This window comes from Aphelocoma coerulescens, chromosome 23 (assembly GCF_041296385.1).
Source record: "Aphelocoma coerulescens isolate FSJ_1873_10779 chromosome 23, UR_Acoe_1.0, whole genome shotgun sequence".
Taxonomy (NCBI): Eukaryota; Metazoa; Chordata; class Aves; order Passeriformes; family Corvidae; genus Aphelocoma; species Aphelocoma coerulescens.
In genome coordinates this window covers 818,850-836,383 of record NC_091036.1, presented here as the reverse complement: position 1 = coordinate 836,383, position 17,534 = coordinate 818,850, and the positions used below count along the sequence as shown (strand labels likewise).

The 17,534-nt window shown below is 53.9% G+C and overlaps 1 protein-coding gene across 1 annotated transcript; it reads left to right on the top strand.

Moving 5' to 3' along the window:
- Window positions 1–226: 226 nt before the first annotated feature.
- Window positions 227–17,259, top strand: MATN1 (matrilin 1). Its single transcript, XM_069036031.1, has 8 exons — window positions 227–314; window positions 3,528–3,874; window positions 8,506–8,728; window positions 9,383–9,508; window positions 9,762–10,175; window positions 12,697–12,849; window positions 14,361–14,441; window positions 16,062–17,259. The coding sequence occupies exons 1-8, from the start codon at window positions 227–229 to the stop codon at window positions 16,109–16,111; spliced, it is 1,482 nt and encodes a 493-aa protein (XP_068892132.1). The 3' UTR covers window positions 16,112–17,259.
- The last annotated feature ends 275 nt before the right edge of the window (window positions 17,260–17,534 follow it).

The following is a 17,534-nucleotide window of genomic DNA, read 5'->3' as shown; positions in this document are numbered from 1 at the left end:
AATGGGGCCATTGTGGGGGCCTGGGGGCCGGCGGGGCCGGGCAGGGCTGGGCATCGCCCCCTCCCCACCCTGGAGCAGCATCTCCCCCTGCTCCTTCCCCCTGCCCCTCTCCCCTCGCTGCCCCCCCGGCCCCCGGCGCGTCAGGGGCTGGCTCGGAGCCTCCGGAGCGGGGCAGGTTAATACCCGGGGCCAGGGCTCTGCCCCGCACTCGCAGCCCGGCGCGGCCATGGCCAGGATCTGCGGTGTCCTGCTGCTCTCGCTGCTGCTGCTCCTGCACAGCCCCGGCGCCTGCGGGGCCCCTCCGCAGCCCCGCGGTGAGTGGGGGGCCGGGGGAGCCGGGGGAGCCGGGGGATCTGGGGGTTTTGGGGGTGCCGGGGGGGAGCCGGGGGTCCCCTGTGCCTCCTGCCTGGCGCTGGGAGGGGGAAAGAGGCGAGAAAGCCCAGCGAGAGCCAGGGAGGCACAGGAGCTGTGTCCAGTGTGCCCCTGGAGCTGGGTTGGCTCCTGCCGGGACAGCGCAGGTGGCCCCGGGCCACCTCTTGGGGCTGGAAGAGGCCCAGGTGGGACAAGGGCTCTGCTGTCCCTTCCCTCCCCTCTCCAGCTCCACGAGGGCTGCTCTGGCTGGGAGCTGGAGCAGGAGCTGCTTTGTCCCTCCGAAGGGAAGGTCCGGGTCGGGTGCTGGGAACGGGACTTGCCCTGGGTTTTCTTCGTCTGCTCTTGAGCAAAACCCTGCTCTGTTTGACATTCCTGGTGGGGAGTAGGGCAGCCAGGAGCAGGTGAGCTGCACGGGCTCTAAGTGCCAGCCTGGAATGAGTGCCAGCAAGGGCTGGACACCTGGGAAAGGGCTGGACACCCAGGGAAGGGAGGGTCTGGTCCTCAGGAGCATCTCTGCCCTTCCCCAGGCTCCAGGCAGCCTGGAGAAGCCTCTGAAGGAGAGGCAAACTCGGCTCCAAGGCCAAACTTGTGGGAATTACAGACATTTGATGGTCTGATGGTGATGATGATGATGATGCCGCCCCTCACACAGCCACGGGCAGCCTCAGCTGTGCAGGTGTGACAGCGACTGCAGAGGCACCTGGGGCTGAGGGAGGGGGGATTTGGGATCAGCTGAGCCCTTTCTCCTCCGGAATTTGGGGAAGGAGGCTTCTCTTTGCTGTGCAGAGTTGGGAAATGGAACGGAGCCGTGGCTGAGCTCAGCCCTGCTGCGAGCAGTCACCTCTCCAGAACAAACCCCTCTAGTCCTGGCTTACTGCGCTGCTTTCCCGGTGGTTTAAAGGATACAGCAAAGATGCCCCGAGGGGGATTTTCGGCTAAGTCCAGGCGTGAATTCAGCTGTTCCTGAAAAATTCCTAGTGCAGATATTTGTAAATGTAGGGGAAGATTTTATTTCTGGTTTAATTCAAGTTTAAACTAAACTGTGCTGAGTCAAGGTGTCAATCAGAGCAAGTGACTGTCACCTCCTGGAGCAAACAGGGCCTGGCTGTGGCTGAAATCCCACAAATCTCCCACCTGATACCCCTTCTTTCCTCTTCACTTCTCTGGAATAGACTCCACTCCCATAAAAAGAGGTTAAAAATGTTATTCAGGGCAAAACTACCGAGCAGAAATAAATAAAATAGATAGACCTCAAAATTTCTATTGGCTCCAGCTGTTCTTAGGGAAATAAAATCATTTTTCCTGCTGGGTTTGTCACTAAATCCAGAGGCGATTCATCAGCACAAAAGGGGATTTGTGTTTTCTATCTGGAGGAATTAATTGAGGGGCTTTGAGCCTTTCCCTGGACCTCCATTTCTCACCTGTGGGCACAAGGAACCCCTGGAAAAGGGATTTCCAGTGCTGCAGAGGGATCTCCAAGGGAATTTTCCTTCCTCTGCAATTAAAATGCAGAGGAAATTCATCCACGTGGGGAAAGGTTAGATTGGATTTTAGTGGAAATTCCAGCTCCTGACAAAGTGACCCCTGCCTGACCTGCTTCCACCTTCAGATTCAGCCTCGGTGCCCCTCAGGACACAAACCCGATTATTTCCTTTAGGGATCCATCGCAGGGTATTTATTTTTATCTGTCCCAACGACTGAAAGCCCCCTTAGATCTCACGCTGAGGACCAGCTGTAATATTTATGTCAACTTTTGGAGCAGATCTGTTGGCCCAAAAGCTCCCATTTGAAAACCTGTCCACAGGAACCTCCTTTGTGACAGGAACTCCCTGAGCCTCACAGAAATCAAATGTTCCCAGAGCACTTGGTGGCCTGACAGAGACAGGGAATGGGAGGGAAAAAGCATCGGAAAGAACAGGATGCCACAGATCTGCTGGGGGAAATGGGGCAATTCATTCAGGAAATCGTACAAACCACCAGGCCTTCTTTTATGTCTTGCCACAGCTGAAAATGAAGGTGGAAAACGGCTTGAAAGAGAGAAATTAAAATAATAATAATAATAATAATAATAATAATAATAATAATAATTCAGCTTGTTACATTGCTGATGCCTCCTGTTTATAACATCTCCTTTTCACTGTGGGTATTCATGGGGCTGTAGAGGATAATTATCAATTATTAATTCTCAATTATTAGTTATCAGTTATTAATTATCAGTTATGGGTTCCAGATTTCTCTGTTGTTTTCCCCTCACAGACATGAACCAGCTCCGTGCTGTGTTCGGGATTTTATTATTGCTGCACAGGGGCTGGCTCCTGCTGTGCTGGGGGCTTCACCCGGGAATGTTGTTCCCAACCCCAGCTGAGTGGCACACCTGGCTCTGGCCCCATTCCCGTTAATCGATATCCGTGGGATCGGTTATCCAGGCCTGAGGTGCAGTAACGCCTTTCCAGCCTTTTTTGGATGCAGAAATGCAGCTCAGGTTTCAGTCCACAGCTTTATCCCTCCTTCCCTCCCTCCCTCCCTCCCTTCCTTCCTTCCTTCCTTCCTTCCTTCCTTCCTTCCTTCCGAATTCCGAATTCCGAATTCCGAATTCCGAATTCCTTCCTTCCGAATTCCTTCCTTCCTTCCAAATTCCTTCCTTCCTTCCGAATTCCTTGCGAATTCCTTGCGAATTCCTTCCGAATTCCTTCCTTCCGAATTCCTTCCTTCCTTCCAAATTCCTTCCTAATTCCTTCCGAATTCCTTCCTTCCGAATTCCTTCCTAATTCCTTCCGAATTCCTTCCTTCCTTCTGAATTCCTTCCTTCCGAATTCCTTCTTCCCTCCCTCCCATCATTTCACACCTTTATCCCTCCCTGCCTCCCTCTCTCTGCTCTGCCATAGGTGGATGAGGTTCCCGCAGCCCTCAGTGACATCCTGAGGTGACAAGGGACACCCTGCTCATCACAAAGCCCGTGTCACCCCCCAGGAACTCTGCCCTCCTACAGGGGCTTCCCTAGAAAAGCAAAAAGCATTTAAAATACTCAGTTAAATTGTGAAACAGAGAAAGGTCTGAAACTCGCAGCTCCTCCGTGCAACAGCGCCATTCTCTCCCTCCCGGCACACTCCTCCCTCCTTCCCCTTTGATGTCTCCTCCGTCCCTGCCGTCCCCAGGCACCCTGTGCAGGACCAAGCCCACGGACCTGGTGTTCATCATCGACAGCTCGCGCAGCGTGCGGCCGCACGAGTTCGAGAAGATCAAGGTGTTCGTGTCGCGCGTGATCGAGGCGCTGGACGTGGGCCCCAACGCCACCCGCGTGGGCGTCGTCAACTTCGCCAGCGCCGTGCGCAGCGAGGTCTCCCTGCAGAGCCACCAGAGCAAGGCGGCGCTGCTGCAGGCCGTGCGCAGGATCCAGCCCCTCTCCACGGGCACCATGACCGGCCTGGCCATCCAGTTCGCCATCAGCCGCGCCTTCAGCGCCGCCGAGGGCAGCAGGGGCAGCGCGCCCAACTTCAAAAAGGTAAGGAGGCAAGGAAAAGGTCCGGATCCTCCAGCTCGGTGCTTGGCATCCATCGTGGAGCGGGTGGAAAAGGCAGAAAGGTGATTTTCTCCGGGCTTTGTTTGGGTGTGGACACGTGGGGGTTGATTGTTGCAGGTGGAAAACCTGTGGGAGGCTTGAAAACCTCTGGGAAGTTCACACCTCCCAAGTCTTGAAAACTTCTGGGAGCTTCCAACCTCTCTGTCCTTGAAATTCTCCTTCAGGTTCAAACTGCTCAATTTCTGCTTGAAAACCTCTGGGAAGTTCACACCTCTCAATTCTTCTTGGAATCCTCTGGGAGGTTCCAACCCTTCAACTCTTGAAGACCTCTGGGAGGTTCAAACCTCCAAATTCTTGAAACCTTTTGGGAGGTTCAAACCTCTCCATTCTTCTTGGAATCCTCTGAGAGGTTCAAACCTCTCCATTCTTCTTGGAATCCTCTGAGAGGTTCAAACCTCTCCATTCTTCTTGGAATCCTCTGAGAGGTTCAAACCTCTCCATTCTTCTCACAAACAGAGCTCATCTTTGGGACTCAGTGAAAGGAAATGCGACGCTCCTTGTAACACTCAGTCCCTGGTTTTGTTCTTAACTCAGCCTGGCATTTACACACACCACTGCCCACTCCTGTAGATCGGAGAGACGTTTCCACTGAGCTGTCCATGGAAATGCTGGATCCTCATCTCCGGAATCTCTTCCACACCGTTCCGTATCCCCTTTCCTCGTGCATGCTCTTCCTGCTGCCAGACACCCCCCCAGCCCTTGCTGCTCCCTGTCACCTCTGGCTGCGTGCTACAAACAATCCTGGAATTCCCTGAAGCCTCCTTTCCTGGACAGCTGGAAAAGTGGAGAGCAGTGGGCTTTGGAACGATTTACCTGAGGCAGTAAAAAAAGGGGGGAAAAGGAAATCCCTCCTTGCTTTTCCCTCTTCCCTTCCACTTCGGAGCTGATCCAGAATCACAGAAAGGCGCTGGAAGGGGGTCTGGAGCTCACCCTGTGCTCCAGTGGGGCTGCCCAGGACCATGCCTGGGTGGCTTTTCGGTGCCTCCAAGGGGTGGAAAACTCCACAACCATTTGTATTCTTGGCTCCCTGGTTATTTTTTCCCTTTTTCCTACTCCCTGAAGTCCAGCCAGCCTTTCCCTTCTGCTCAGGGTGACCCCATCCCCGGCCTGGGAGGAGGAACAGGTCATGCAGGGATTGAGGGAGAAGCTTCCAGAAACACCGGACACGGTCCTTGCTCCTTCCCACAGCAGAAATCCAACAAATCCTCGCGCAAATCCGGTTGTCAGCATCCCGAAGCATCACACGGAGCTTGGCTCTCGCTGTGCTTTGTGCAGCAAACACCACCCCAGGCCAGGGAAAAGCACAATTTGTTTCCACAGGAGCTCCAAGAAAAACCTGCTCCCACCTTCCTCAAACCCCGCAGGGAGCCCAATTACTTCCACCTTGTTTTTTGGGGAAGAACAGCAAATAAATTGGCAAATTGCTGAGCAGATCCAGGGCTTTATCCAGCTCCCTGCCCGATTCTCCTTGGAGCGCCGCTGGAACATCGCGTTCCAGGGGCAGGATGAGCCATTGCTCCCTCATTAGCCAGGAAAGGCTTGCCTGGAGCTGGGAATAGCTGGGGATGCTCGGGAATGCTCGGGTGTCTGAGTAAACCAGGAATAAATCGTGTCAGGAGAACACGGGGGATTTCTGTCTGACCGAAGAAAATGGGATCCAGAATGTCAGCAATTCACAGGGAAAGCTGCTGGTTAAAATGAGGACAAGGTTTGGCCTTGAAAAGCAAAATTTCTGAGTTTCCCTCAGAAGATCAGGGCAGGATTCAGCTGTTGGAGGCAGCAGAACTCCACCTGCTCACAGCTCCCCTCACATGGCAGAGCAGCGCCAGCCCTGCCAGGATCCGGAGGCTCCGACCCTTTCCCAAACCCGGCACACACCAGCACTCAGCTTTTCCACTGCCAGAGACCCTCAGACTGCAAATAATTTGGAGGAAGGTTCAAAACTAGTAACAAACAAAGGACATTTTATCACATTGACTCAGGCTGGCAGGAAAATCATCCATGGTGGGAATCCTGGGAAAAAGTCAGGATTTCCTGATGATTGGGCGAACCAAATGTGATATTGAGGTGTATTTTTCACGCTCCTTCTGTCACAGGTCCCATGGCTGGTGGGTGCTGGGTCCTGCTGTTAAACTCATCTTCCCCACCGGGTCACTGGTTAATTCCCAACCCCGACTCTTTACTCCCAAGTTTCGTTTCCTCCAACAGCAGGGCAGAAAGCAGCGGGAATTTTGAATCCTTTATGGCAGATTTCCCCACAGAGGCACCGTGAGGATCTTTCCCATCAAATCCAGGGGTGGATGCTGCAGCTCCATCCTGTCTGGGGCTTATCTGGGCTTGGGCTCATCTGGGCTCGGGTTTATCTGGGCTCGGGCTTAGCTGAAGATGCTCCCCTGACCTGGAGATGGAGAGGAGCTGATAAATCCTGGAGAACCTCTTGATTTAGGAAGAGAATTCCAGGAGGACACGCGGCTGCTGACAGGACCTGCTGGCAGGGTTTGATCCCTGATTTGATAATGCCTCTGATCCCCGATTTGATAACGCCTCTGATCCCCGGTTTGGTAACGCCTCTGATCCCCGATTTGATAGTGCCTCTGATCCCTGATTTGATAACACCTCTGATCCCCAATTTGATAACGCCTCTGATCCCTGATTTGATAATGCCTCTGATCCCCGGTTTGATAATGCCTCTGATCCCTGATTTGATAACGCCTCTGATCCCCGATTTGATAACGCCTCTGATCCCCAATTTGATAAGGCCTCTGATCCCCGATTTGATAACGCCTCTGATCCCTGATTTGATAACACCTCTGATCCCCGATTTGATAACGCCTCTGATCCCCAATTTGATAACGCCTCTGATCCCCGATTTGATAACGCCTCTGATCCCTGATTTGATAACACCTCTGATCCCCGATTTGATAACGCCTCTGATCCCTGTTTTGATAACGCCTCTGATCCCCGATTTGATAACGCCTCTGATCCCCGATTTGATAACGCCTCTGATCCCTGATTTGATAATGCCTCTGATCCCCGGTTTGATAACGCCTCTGATCCCTGATTTGATAAGGCCTCTGATCCCCGATTTGATAACGCCTCTGATCCCCGTTTTGATAAGGCCTCTGATCCCCGTTTTGATAAGGCCTCTGATCCCCGATTTGATAACGCCTCTGATCCCCGGTTTGATAACACCTCTGGTCTGATCCCTGATTTGATAAGGCCTCTGATCCCCGGTTTGATAACACCTCTGGTCTGATCCCTGATTTGATAAGGCCTCTGATCCCCGGTTTGATAACACCTCTGGTCTGATCCCTGATTTGATAAGGCCTCTGATCCCCGGTTTGATAAGGCCTCTGTTCGCTGCCGGCCGGGCTGTGGGGGGCTCGATCGGCTGCAGCCGAGGCTGAGCCGAGGGCTCTCTCTCCTGGCAAAAGGCTCCACTGCAGGGACGGATCCGCTCCCGCTCCAGGAGAACCCCGGCTCTCCTTGGGCACATCCTCTCTCCATCCCACACACCCACACCTGCCGCGGGTGCGGCTTTGCTTTATTTTTGCCGCACTGGAAGAGAAAGGCTTGGAATTGTTTGGTTTTTCCCCCTTGGAAGCATCAGCTGCGGAATTGTGACGCTCCTGGGAATTTTTAACTGTGCAGCCCTTCAAGTGCAGACAAACAGCTGAACTTAGATTGCAGAGCCCTGGGTTTTTCCTGCTTTTTACAGAGGGGAAGCTCTTTCCCCGTTCCACGTTCCAGCCCAAGCAGCTCCTTTGGCGCTGGCAGTGGTGTCACAATTGATCAGTTGTGAGGAAAAGTGGCAGGGGCAGAAGAACTGGCACAGAGCAAGAATTCGGGTCTTGTGACAAAGTCTCTTTCAGAGGAAAAATAAAGAGGAAAAGGGACAAAGCAGGAGCAGGACTCTGGGAGGCTTTTAACTGGTTCAGGGCTCTGTTTAATCCAAGGTGAAATCCAGTTCCCTCCTAAACCAGCTGCAACTTTAATGCTGGGGTTAGCAGGGCTGGGATTTGGCCTCTGCTGTTTATTTTGGAGCAGAGGATCACAAATCCTGGCACTGACAATGTGACCTCAGGCAGATCCTGTCCCCTCTCTGTCCCCATCCTTCAGCTCTTCCACCTATAAATGGGATGAAGCCTTCATCCCCAGTTTCCATGGCATTTCCTGAGATTCTGTGAAGTCCCACACTCAGCTGGGCTTGTCCCCAGTGTCCCTGAAGATCTTTAGTTTGGCTTCAGCTCGAGTTTGGCTGCGAACGACATAAATTTTAATTTGGTTTCCTTAGAGGGGGATGCACCCGTTGTCCCTTGAAGGAACCATTCAATCCCTGGCACTTTAACCTTTCCAGCTCGGAAGGAAACTAATTCCACCTAAAAAAGAACTGTTTGTGTGATCTCCAAAGTGCGGGAAGAGCTGGTGGGATTCCCTTTTCCCTTCGTTTTAGAAATGCGTACCCTCCCCTCCTCCCCCAGCCCGTTCCACAAATGTTATGGGAATATTGGTGAGGACATCGATGCCCACCCAGCCCTCCCTCCCCGCTGCAGGTGGCCATCGTGGTGACCGACGGCCGGCCCCAGGACGGGGTGCAGGACGTGTCCGCCCGGGCCAGGGCCGCAGGCATCGAGATCTTCGCCATCGGTGTGGGCAGGGTGGACATGGGCACGCTGAGGCAGATGGCCAGTGAGCCCCTGGACGAGCACGTGGACTACGTGGAGAGCTACAGCGTCATCGAGAAGCTGACCCACAAGTTCCAGGAGGCTTTCTGTGGTGAGTGCTGGCATTCCCAGCCCGGAGCTCTGGGGCTGCCAGCCAGCAGGGAATTAGGAGTGGTTTGGGTTGGGATGGGCCTTAGAGCTTTGCAGAGAGTCCTGGAATGCTTTGGGTGGGAAGGAGCTTAAATCCCATCCCACCCCTGCCATGGCAGGGACACCTCCCACTGTGCCAGGCTGCTCCCAGCCCCAATGTCCAGCCTGGCCTTGGGCACTGCCAGGGATCCAGGGGCAGCCCCAGCTGCTCTGGCAATTCCATGCCAGCCCCTGCCCACCCTGCCAGGGAACAATTCCTTCCCAAGATCCCACCCAACCCTGCCCTCTGGCACTGGGAAACCATTCCCTGTGTCCTGGCCCTCCAGACCCTTTTCAGAGTGAGCTGTGCTGGGATTTGCTCCACACCCAGCTGGGTTTGCCCTCAGGATGGGGAGGGTTTCCAGTCCTGGTTGTGCCTTGGAGCTGGGAGACTCGTGGAAATTTCTTCCTTGTCTTTATACCTCAGCCACTGTCCCAGGTCACTGCGCTGTGTCCTGCTGCAGGATTTAATGATGCAGATTTAATTATGGGGCTGCTGTGGGCTGTGCAGTGCTGGGTGTGGGTGGGGAGGCCCCGGGCTGGCCCCCGGCTGAAGCCACCCCTCTCCTCTCCTCAGTGGTGTCAGACCTGTGTGCCACGGGGGACCACGACTGCGAGCAGGTGTGTGTCAGCACCCCGGGGGCCTACAGGTGCGCCTGCAGGGACGGCTTCAGCCTCAACAGTGACGGCAGGACCTGCACCGGTACGTGAGGGGTCCCGGAGCCGAGAGGGGATGGTGGGGACAGCACTGGGATGTTCTGCTCAGAGCAGGCAGGAAGGGAAACACTGCTCTTACAGCCCGGAATCACTTTCAAACCATTGCTGGGATCTCTTGTTGGGTTTTCATGGATTAACTCCATTTCCTCAGCAATAAATGGCATTAGGGTTCTATTTTCCTGCATCATTTATTGAGGTCTTTGCTGTCTTCTTCTGCCTCCTTCTCTGTTTTCCCTCAGCTTGCAACGGTGGCTTGGGCTCTGCTCTGGATCTCGTGTTCCTCATCGACGGCTCCAAGAGTGTGAGGCCTGAGAACTTCGAGCTGGTGAAGAAATTCATCAACCAAATCGTGGATTCGCTGGAGGTGTCGGACAAGCAGGCCCAGGTGGGGCTGGTGCAGTACTCCAGCTCTGTCCGGCAGGAGTTCCCCCTGGGGCAGTTCAAGAACAAGAAGGACATCAAAGCAGCAGTGAAGAAAATGTCCTACATGGAGAAGGGGACCATGACAGGCCAGGCTCTGAAGTACCTCGTTGACAGCTCCTTCTCCGCCATCAACGGAGCCCGGCCCGGCGTCCCCAAGGTGGGGATTGTGTTCACGGATGGGCGCTCCCAGGATTATATCTCAGATGCTGCCAAGAAAGCCAAGGACTCAGGTAGGGCTCCTGAATTCCCAGCGGCTTCTTCTCCCTTGGGACTCTTGGGAAAGGTGGCTCTTAGGATACTACAGAGTAATTTTGGGGAGATATTCCCTGACTGTCCCTCCTCACAGAGAGCTGGCAGCACCTCAGTCTGGGTGCACCTCGGCTTGCCAAGAGCTGGTTCTAGAGCCCCCCTGTGTCTTTGGAGGAGTTTCTGGTGGGCAGGGTGGAGCTCCACGCCCTGGAATGGGATGGATGGGATGGAGTTCCACCCATTGGAATGGGATGGATGGGATGGAGTTCCACCCCCTGGAATGGGACGGATGGGATGGATGGGATGGATGGGATGGATGGGAGGGATGGGAGGGATGGGAGGGATGGGATGGAGTTCCACCTGTTGGAGTGGGATGGATGGGATGGATGGAATGGAGTTCCACCCATTGGAATGGGATGGATGGGATGCATGGGAGGGATGGGATGGAGTTCCACCCCCTGGAATGGGACGGATGGGATGGATGGGATGGATGGGATGGATGGGATGGATGGGATGGAGTTCCACCTGTTGGAGTGGGATGGATGGGATGGATGGAATGGAGTTCCACCCATTGGAATGGGATGGATGGGATGGATGGGAGGGATGGGATGGAGTTCCACCCGTTGAAGTGGGATGGATGGGATGGATGGGATGGATGGGATGGATGGGATGGATGGGATGGAGTTCCACCCATTGGAATGGGATGGATGGGATGGATGGGATGGAGTTCCACCCGTTGGAGTGGGATGGATGGGATGGATGGGATGGATGGGATGGATGGGATGGATGGGATGGATGGGATGGAGTTCCACCCGTTGGAGTGGGCCGCACCCAGGTCTAATTGCTCCACACAAACGTGGAGGGAACTGCAGGGGGAGCTCAGAGTTAGGAGGTTCCAGCATCCTCAGGGTTAGATGGGGCTTGGAGCAACCTGGGCTGGTGGGAAGTGATGGAACAAGAGGAGCTTTCAGGTCCCTCCCAACCCAAGCCAGTCTGGGATTTGTCTGGGGTTGGTCAGGAAACCCAGCCCAGCATCAGAGGCACACGGGAGGCAAAAACAACAGATCCCAGGAGCTGTAGGGCCGAGCGTGGCTTGGCTGCATCAGCCTCAAGGCCTGGAAAAGGCAAAAAGCCCCCAATAAAACAATAAACAAAGCACAGACACGGATTAAGGAGGAACCCCAGGCACATCAATAAGAAACTTTCCTCAGCTGCTGTTGCAGGGAAACGCTCAGTGGCCACACACGGATGGATTTCTGTGTCTGAGCCCCATGAAATATGAATGCCTCGAGAGCTGCCCCTGTGCTGACCCGCTGAGCGCGTTCCCAGTCTGACACCCCCGTGCTAAAAGGATCCGGCCCTCGGGAATTCAGTCAGGAATTGCTGAATCCTTCCCTTCCTTTTAACTTGGCTCTCCACCACTAGATGGGACTCGGGGCCAGCACATAACCGGAAAGGTCAGGGAGCTCGTGGAAAACCAATGTTTACAAAGCACTGACATCTTACGGGGCTGTGCAGCTCTCATAAAACAAAAGGTTCTTGTAAAGAGCATTTATAGAATTTATTCCTCCCTGGTGATAAAACTTTGTGCCTTGTCTCTCCCTCCTCTCTTGTCCCCGCGAGGAAATCTCTTATCTGTCCATAAGTTATGGCTGGGGGATAAACAAGTGCTTAAAATGAGACTGCAGAATTGTTCAGTGAGCTGAGCCCTGGAAAAACAAAGCAATATTGGATATATCCAGAGAAAGGCAAAGAGGGGAGCAGGGAAACATTCCCAGTGCCTGGGCATGGACAAGGAGAGACCAATATTTCGAATCAGGGGTTAATTAATACCACCCAAGATGGGAAAATTGCATTTCAGTTCAATAGAAACGGCTTGAACGCAGATCAACCTCTTGGCAGAGCAGGACAAAACCTGGACAAGTTCTCAACTCCCAGTGGGGGCTGCAGTTTTAGGAGAAGACTCAGCTCAGTTCTGCTGACCCCAGGGCTCTGCTGCAGGGGGCTTGGTCACTCAGGGGCTCATTAACAGGCCCTGATTAACAGGGGCCGAGCCTATTTTGGAAACTTCCAGCTTCCCTTTGCTGTGTTATCACTTCCATATCAGTGGCATGGTGTTACCACTGCCTGTCCTTTCTTGCATCTCCAAAACCTGTTCCTGGGCTCATTGGCTGGGAAATTCCAGTAAAACCCTGCCTGCAAAATTATTTTGGCCCCTGTTTGACCTGGCTGAAAGAAGCATCTCCAAAACCTTGTTCTTGTGCCCACAGTGCTCGTGGTCTGGTAAATTTTAATAAAAACTCTGCCTGTAAAATTACTTTGGCCCTGTTTGACCTGGCTGGAAGGAGTCTGGAAGAGCGGAGGTGAGGGGGTTAATTCCCAGTTAGGATCTGGAGCTGTGTGGGGCCTGAGGGTCCAGGGGGTGGACGAGGATGTCCAGCCTGGCAGGGGTGGCACCGTGCCAGCTCTGTGCCGCTGACAGCATCCCGTTCCCGGATTTAGGATTTCGGATGTTTGCCGTGGGAGTTGGCAACGCCGTGGAGGATGAGCTGAGGGAGATCGCCTCGGAACCGGTGGCTGAGCATTATTTCTACTCTGCTGACTTCAGGACCATCAGCAAGATCGGGAAGAAGCTGCAGATGAAGATCTGTGTTGGTGAGAGGGGATTGGGGATGGAGGGGTTCAGTCAGTGTCTGAAGGCTGCAGTGAAGGGATGAAAACGCCCTTGGAGGAGCTGCAGATCTTCAGTCTGTGTTGATGAGAGGGGGTTGGGGAGGGGGTTTATTCCCAGCATTTGGAGGTTGGAGTAGAGGGATGAAAATGCCCTTGAAGAAGCCAAAGATCTGTGTTGGTGAGAGGGGGTTGGGATGGAGGGGTTCAGTCAAGGCTGGAGTGCAGGGCTGGAAACGCCCTTCAGATGGGTGTTATAAAAGTCTCTCTGTTCCTGGCGTGTGGAGCTGGCAGAACACACAGAAGGACCAGGACACGTCAATATTTTGGGTGGTTGCCTGAAGAAAAGCAGCCCCCACACCTCAGCCAGTGCCCCTCTCCCAAATCCTTCTCCTTCCCTTTTCCTGCACCCTCTGCCCTTCTTCTTCTTCTTCAGAAGTTATGAATTTGTCCCCAGATTCCTAAAGATGGGATCTCCTTTTCTCCTGGTGAAGCTGGAGAGGGATAATCCCTGTGTCTGCAGAGGCAGGATTGCAAGGCAGAGACTCTTTGCCAAGTCTCCTTAAAAAAGTGGGATCAATCCGAGAACAAGAGGATGGGACCTACATGAAACCCCCAACAAATTGCACTTAAAGATCATTCAAACACATTCAGGCTTCAGCCTTCAAAAAAAGAAAAGGAGATTTCAGAAAAACTCTTTGTTTGTAAGACACCAATTTGGGTAAATATGTTTGCATTTGAGTACTAAAAATAAAAGGAAGGCAAGGAGATATTTGCATTCCTTTGATACCCAGTGCCAGTTTGTATTTCTCAACGGCTGCCTGGGAATCTTCTGTTAATCTCCAGCTTTAGGTTACTCCTGGCTGCTTTAAACCCGCTGTGTTTAGGTGCAAGCGGTTCCTTTCCTTCAAAAATTCTCGCTTTTATTTCCTCCTTCAGTTTGCTCAACTCACCGAGGCCTCGTAACCCCTCCCTTTCCTTCCCCGCCTCCTTTTCCCTCCTGCTCCAGTCTCAGTTAATTCTCCTTGAAGAACAGATGTAAATTAGTGACACAAATTAGCAAACTGATTAATGCTCATGGTTCCACCCGCTCAAGGACTGGAGTTACCCAAGCAAAGCTCAAACCAGACTTGGTGGCAGCAGTGCCACCAAGACGTTCACTGGACGTTGTTGGGGACACAGAGGTTGGTTTGTGGTTGGTTGGATCCCAATTTTAGGGCAAACTTGAGGCATCAGGAGCAGAGCTCAGTGGGTTTTTAGAGAACTGGAAATCAGGGAAGACTTTTCACGGCCGAAATAACAAGAAAATGTGACATTCTCCACTCATCTGCAGCTAAAGCCAGAAGAGATCAGTCAGATAATTAGAAATAATTATATTTTGATTTCCTTCCTGTCTCTGACCAGGACAAGAAGAATTGTTCTGTTTCACTGGGCTCAGGGATTTTGGTTAAATCAATTTTTTTGTGCCACTCATCCCTTGCTGTTGTGACCCACAGAGGAAGATCCGTGTGAGTGCAAATCCATCGTGAAGTTCCAGACCAAAGTAGAAGACCTCATCAGCTCCTTGCAGCAGAAACATATCCTTTGGGAGCTCGTCCGGGACTGGGTGAGCTGGGCTGGACTGGGATTTCCGGAGGGACCACAGGGAAGGTCTGTTCCTGAGGGAAGGAGCTGCGTTGGGCTTCAGGAAGGTGGGAATGAGGCACTGAGGGGGGCTGGAGGTGGCGCTCAGAGCTCGGGGCGGGTGACAAGGTGGAGGTTGGTCAGAAATTGGACTTGATGACCCTGGAGAGCTTTTCCAAGCTCTGGGAGTCTGGGATTGTGGGAAGATGGGGCTGCAGGTCCTGAGGCGGCTGGAACGGGAGGGCTGAGAGCAGCCGTGGCTGGGGCTGGGCTGAGGGCACAAAAACCCTTCCAGCTGATCCATCCCAGCTCCGTGGATGGGATCCTTTCCATGGCAGCGAATTTCCTCAGAGCAAACATCCAGCACTGCCGGAATTCCTACAGGGACTGCAGGGACAGAGGGTCCTCTGCAGCCAAACACCTCCGACTGCAGAGTGGGTGGTCTGGGTAAGCCAGGGCAGTGCATCCACCCATCCCAAGTTGTCCCAGCTGGCCAAAGCTCAGTAAATCCCGATGGAGCCGTTCCCTGGAAGCATCTCCGGCCAGGTGAGTTGGATCCCACCAGAACCGACCTGGTGGGGCTGAGCTCTGCCCTGCTGGGCCCTTCCTAAAGTGGCTGAAAGAGAAAAAAGAGCCACGAAAAATTGTGAGTAGAATAAAAACTTCCCATGGGGAGGGGAATCCGTGGAGCCTCGGGTGGCTCACAGGGGCAGGGGAGATTTCTTACCACTGAGCATCAGGAGAGGATCTAATTTTAAAAGCAACGTTCTGATCTCCTCCCACGTTTCTGGGCCCTGCTGTGGCACCCGTGTGGGTCCGTTCCTCCTCTGGAGCCGAGCGGAGCGAGATCCGTGGCCTGTGCGGTGCAGAGGCCGCGAGAACTCACAGCTCTGCCCCGGCGGGTGCCTCTCCCAGGCACCCAGGAGCAGGAGTCAGCCACAGGAGCAGAAAGCTGCTCTGGCACTCCAGGAAAAGCGCTCTGCTCCTCTCCTCGGGGCCGGGAGCTCCGGCAGCTCCTCCCAACACTCCCCAGGGTTCAACTCCCGGGTTTGCTCCTCCTTTCCGAGTGAATCCGTGGCTGTGGGAGGACGTGTGAGCACAGACAGCTCCTGCCTCCGCTGAAACCCAAACCCATCAGCCTGAGCAGGGCTGGGAGTGCCAGAGGGGATGGGGCCAGATTCCCTCTACTCCTGCTCCCGGCAGGGCAGCACTTCCATCCTCACCTGTGCTGCCAGCCCGGGATCATGGAATCCTGGAGTGGTTTGGGTGGGAAGGGGCCTAAATCCCACCCAGTGCCACCCCTGCCATGGCAGGGACACCTCCCACTGTGCCAGGCTGCTCCAGCCCCAATGTCCAGCCTGGCCTTGGGCACTGCCAAGGATCCAGGGGCAGCCACAGCTGCTCTGGGAATTTCATTCCGTGGCCTCACCACTCTGCCAGGGAATAATTCCTTCCCAATATCCCGGCTAAACCTCTCCTCTTTTAGTTCAAACCTTGCCCCATCACTCTGTGCCCACATAAAAACTCCCCCTCCCAACATTCCCTGTCGTTTTTCCTCCTTAACTCCTCCTCACTGGAAGCTGTGGCCAAAAGGATCGAAGCCCTGGAGAACAAGATCATCTAAAACCCCAGCACAGCAGTTTTTCACCTCCTTCCCAATGTCACAGAACCAGAACTACTCCACTTGTCAGGGAGGGCAGCTCAGCCCCGGGGCTCTGGGCAGCTTTTATTAAAGTCTAGGCTACCTGCATTTGTTTAAAAGGAAGAATTAGAACAGTAGAGCAGACTTTGTATAAAGGGCAGAGCACGGCGTGTGACTGAGAGTTAGACCAGGCTCAAGTTTGTTGCATCTATAGAGTGCATATATTAAAAAAAACCCCAAACCTGGAAAGATTTTTTATTTAAAGCTTAATATATATTAATGTGTTAAGGAGTCCTTGATGATGAGTTCTGTGAATCCTCTGCTGCAGCTTTAGTTTCTATGCATGAGATAATTTAATTTAAAAGTCAGAGTGGCTCGGCTCGCCCTCAGCTGCTGGGTAAACGCCGAAGCTGAGCTCCTGGCTGTGGTCAGGAATCAGGCGAGGTTTAGTCCTGATCCTGAGCGTGCTCTGCAGACAGGGACGGGCTGCTCCTGCTTGGGTCTGTCCAGAGCTGTGGAACAGCAACGGGAGAAGCTTTTCCAGCAGGGAATGGTGGCAGTGTCCCAGTGCCCCGAGCTGGGCCCGCCCCAGGGGACGTGTAGGGGACATCCCTCTGTGCCTCCGAGTGACACCAGCCCGGTGTCCCCTGCTCTGGGCGACCCTGACAAGGCCCAGGGGCTCCCTGTGGCTCTGACCCCAGCCAGATGTGCCCTGCGGTGTCCCCACACCCTCAGCTGGAGCTCCAACCCATCGTCCCACCCCGGGAACGCTGCTGGAGCTGCCCTGGAAGCAGAGCCTCGATCCCTGTGCCCACCAGAGGCTCCCTGGCTCACCCCACACCTCGAAGCACCTTCCGAGCTCAGCCCAGACCGTTCAGACTCTTCTGCTCCTGGATTCCCTGGGAATGGGGGCTGGGAGCACCTGGGGCTGCCTGTCCCTGCAGCTGTAGCTGGCCACGGGTCCCCACGGCACCGCCGGATGCGTTGGGGGAGGTTTGTGGGGTTTTGGGGTTTGTTTATGGGGTTTTATTTTTTTGTATCAAAATATTTATACTTGAGACTACACGAGAAAAGCTTTTCGGGGCGACTTGGCCTGTTCAGAAGTGTCAGCAGAGCAGATGTGGTTTGGTTTTGGGGAAATATTAAAAGTTTGCTGGAAATCTGGAAGCCAGCGTTGTCCTTTGTGTGAGTGCTGAGGAGGTTGCCTGACAGCAGCACCCCTCCCAGGGCTCGTTCCGGGAGGAAATCAGCTCATGTCAAATCCTCTTAGCGAAGGGGAGAAACGAGCTCAGAGAGAAATCCAGAGCCTGCCCTCCGGACAGAGCTCCCTTTGCACCCCAAATCATCCATTTCCCTCCTGGGGACGCAGGGACGGGTCCAGCACTGGGTCAAGGACTGCGGGCAG

Excerpts from the sequence above, each read along its gene's own strand:
- MATN1 (XM_069036031.1), top strand. The coding sequence starts at position 227 with ATGGCCAGGATCTGCGGTGTCCTGCTGCTCTCGCTGCTGCTGCTCCTG. Across the intron at positions 315-3,527 it reads GGCCCCTCCGCAGCCCCGCG|GCACCCTGTGCAGGACCAAG; the intron begins GTGAGTGGGGGG and ends TGCCGTCCCCAG. Across the intron at positions 14,442-16,061 it reads CAGCTCCTTGCAGCAGAAAC|TGGAAGCTGTGGCCAAAAGG; the intron begins ATATCCTTTGGG and ends ACTCCTCCTCAC.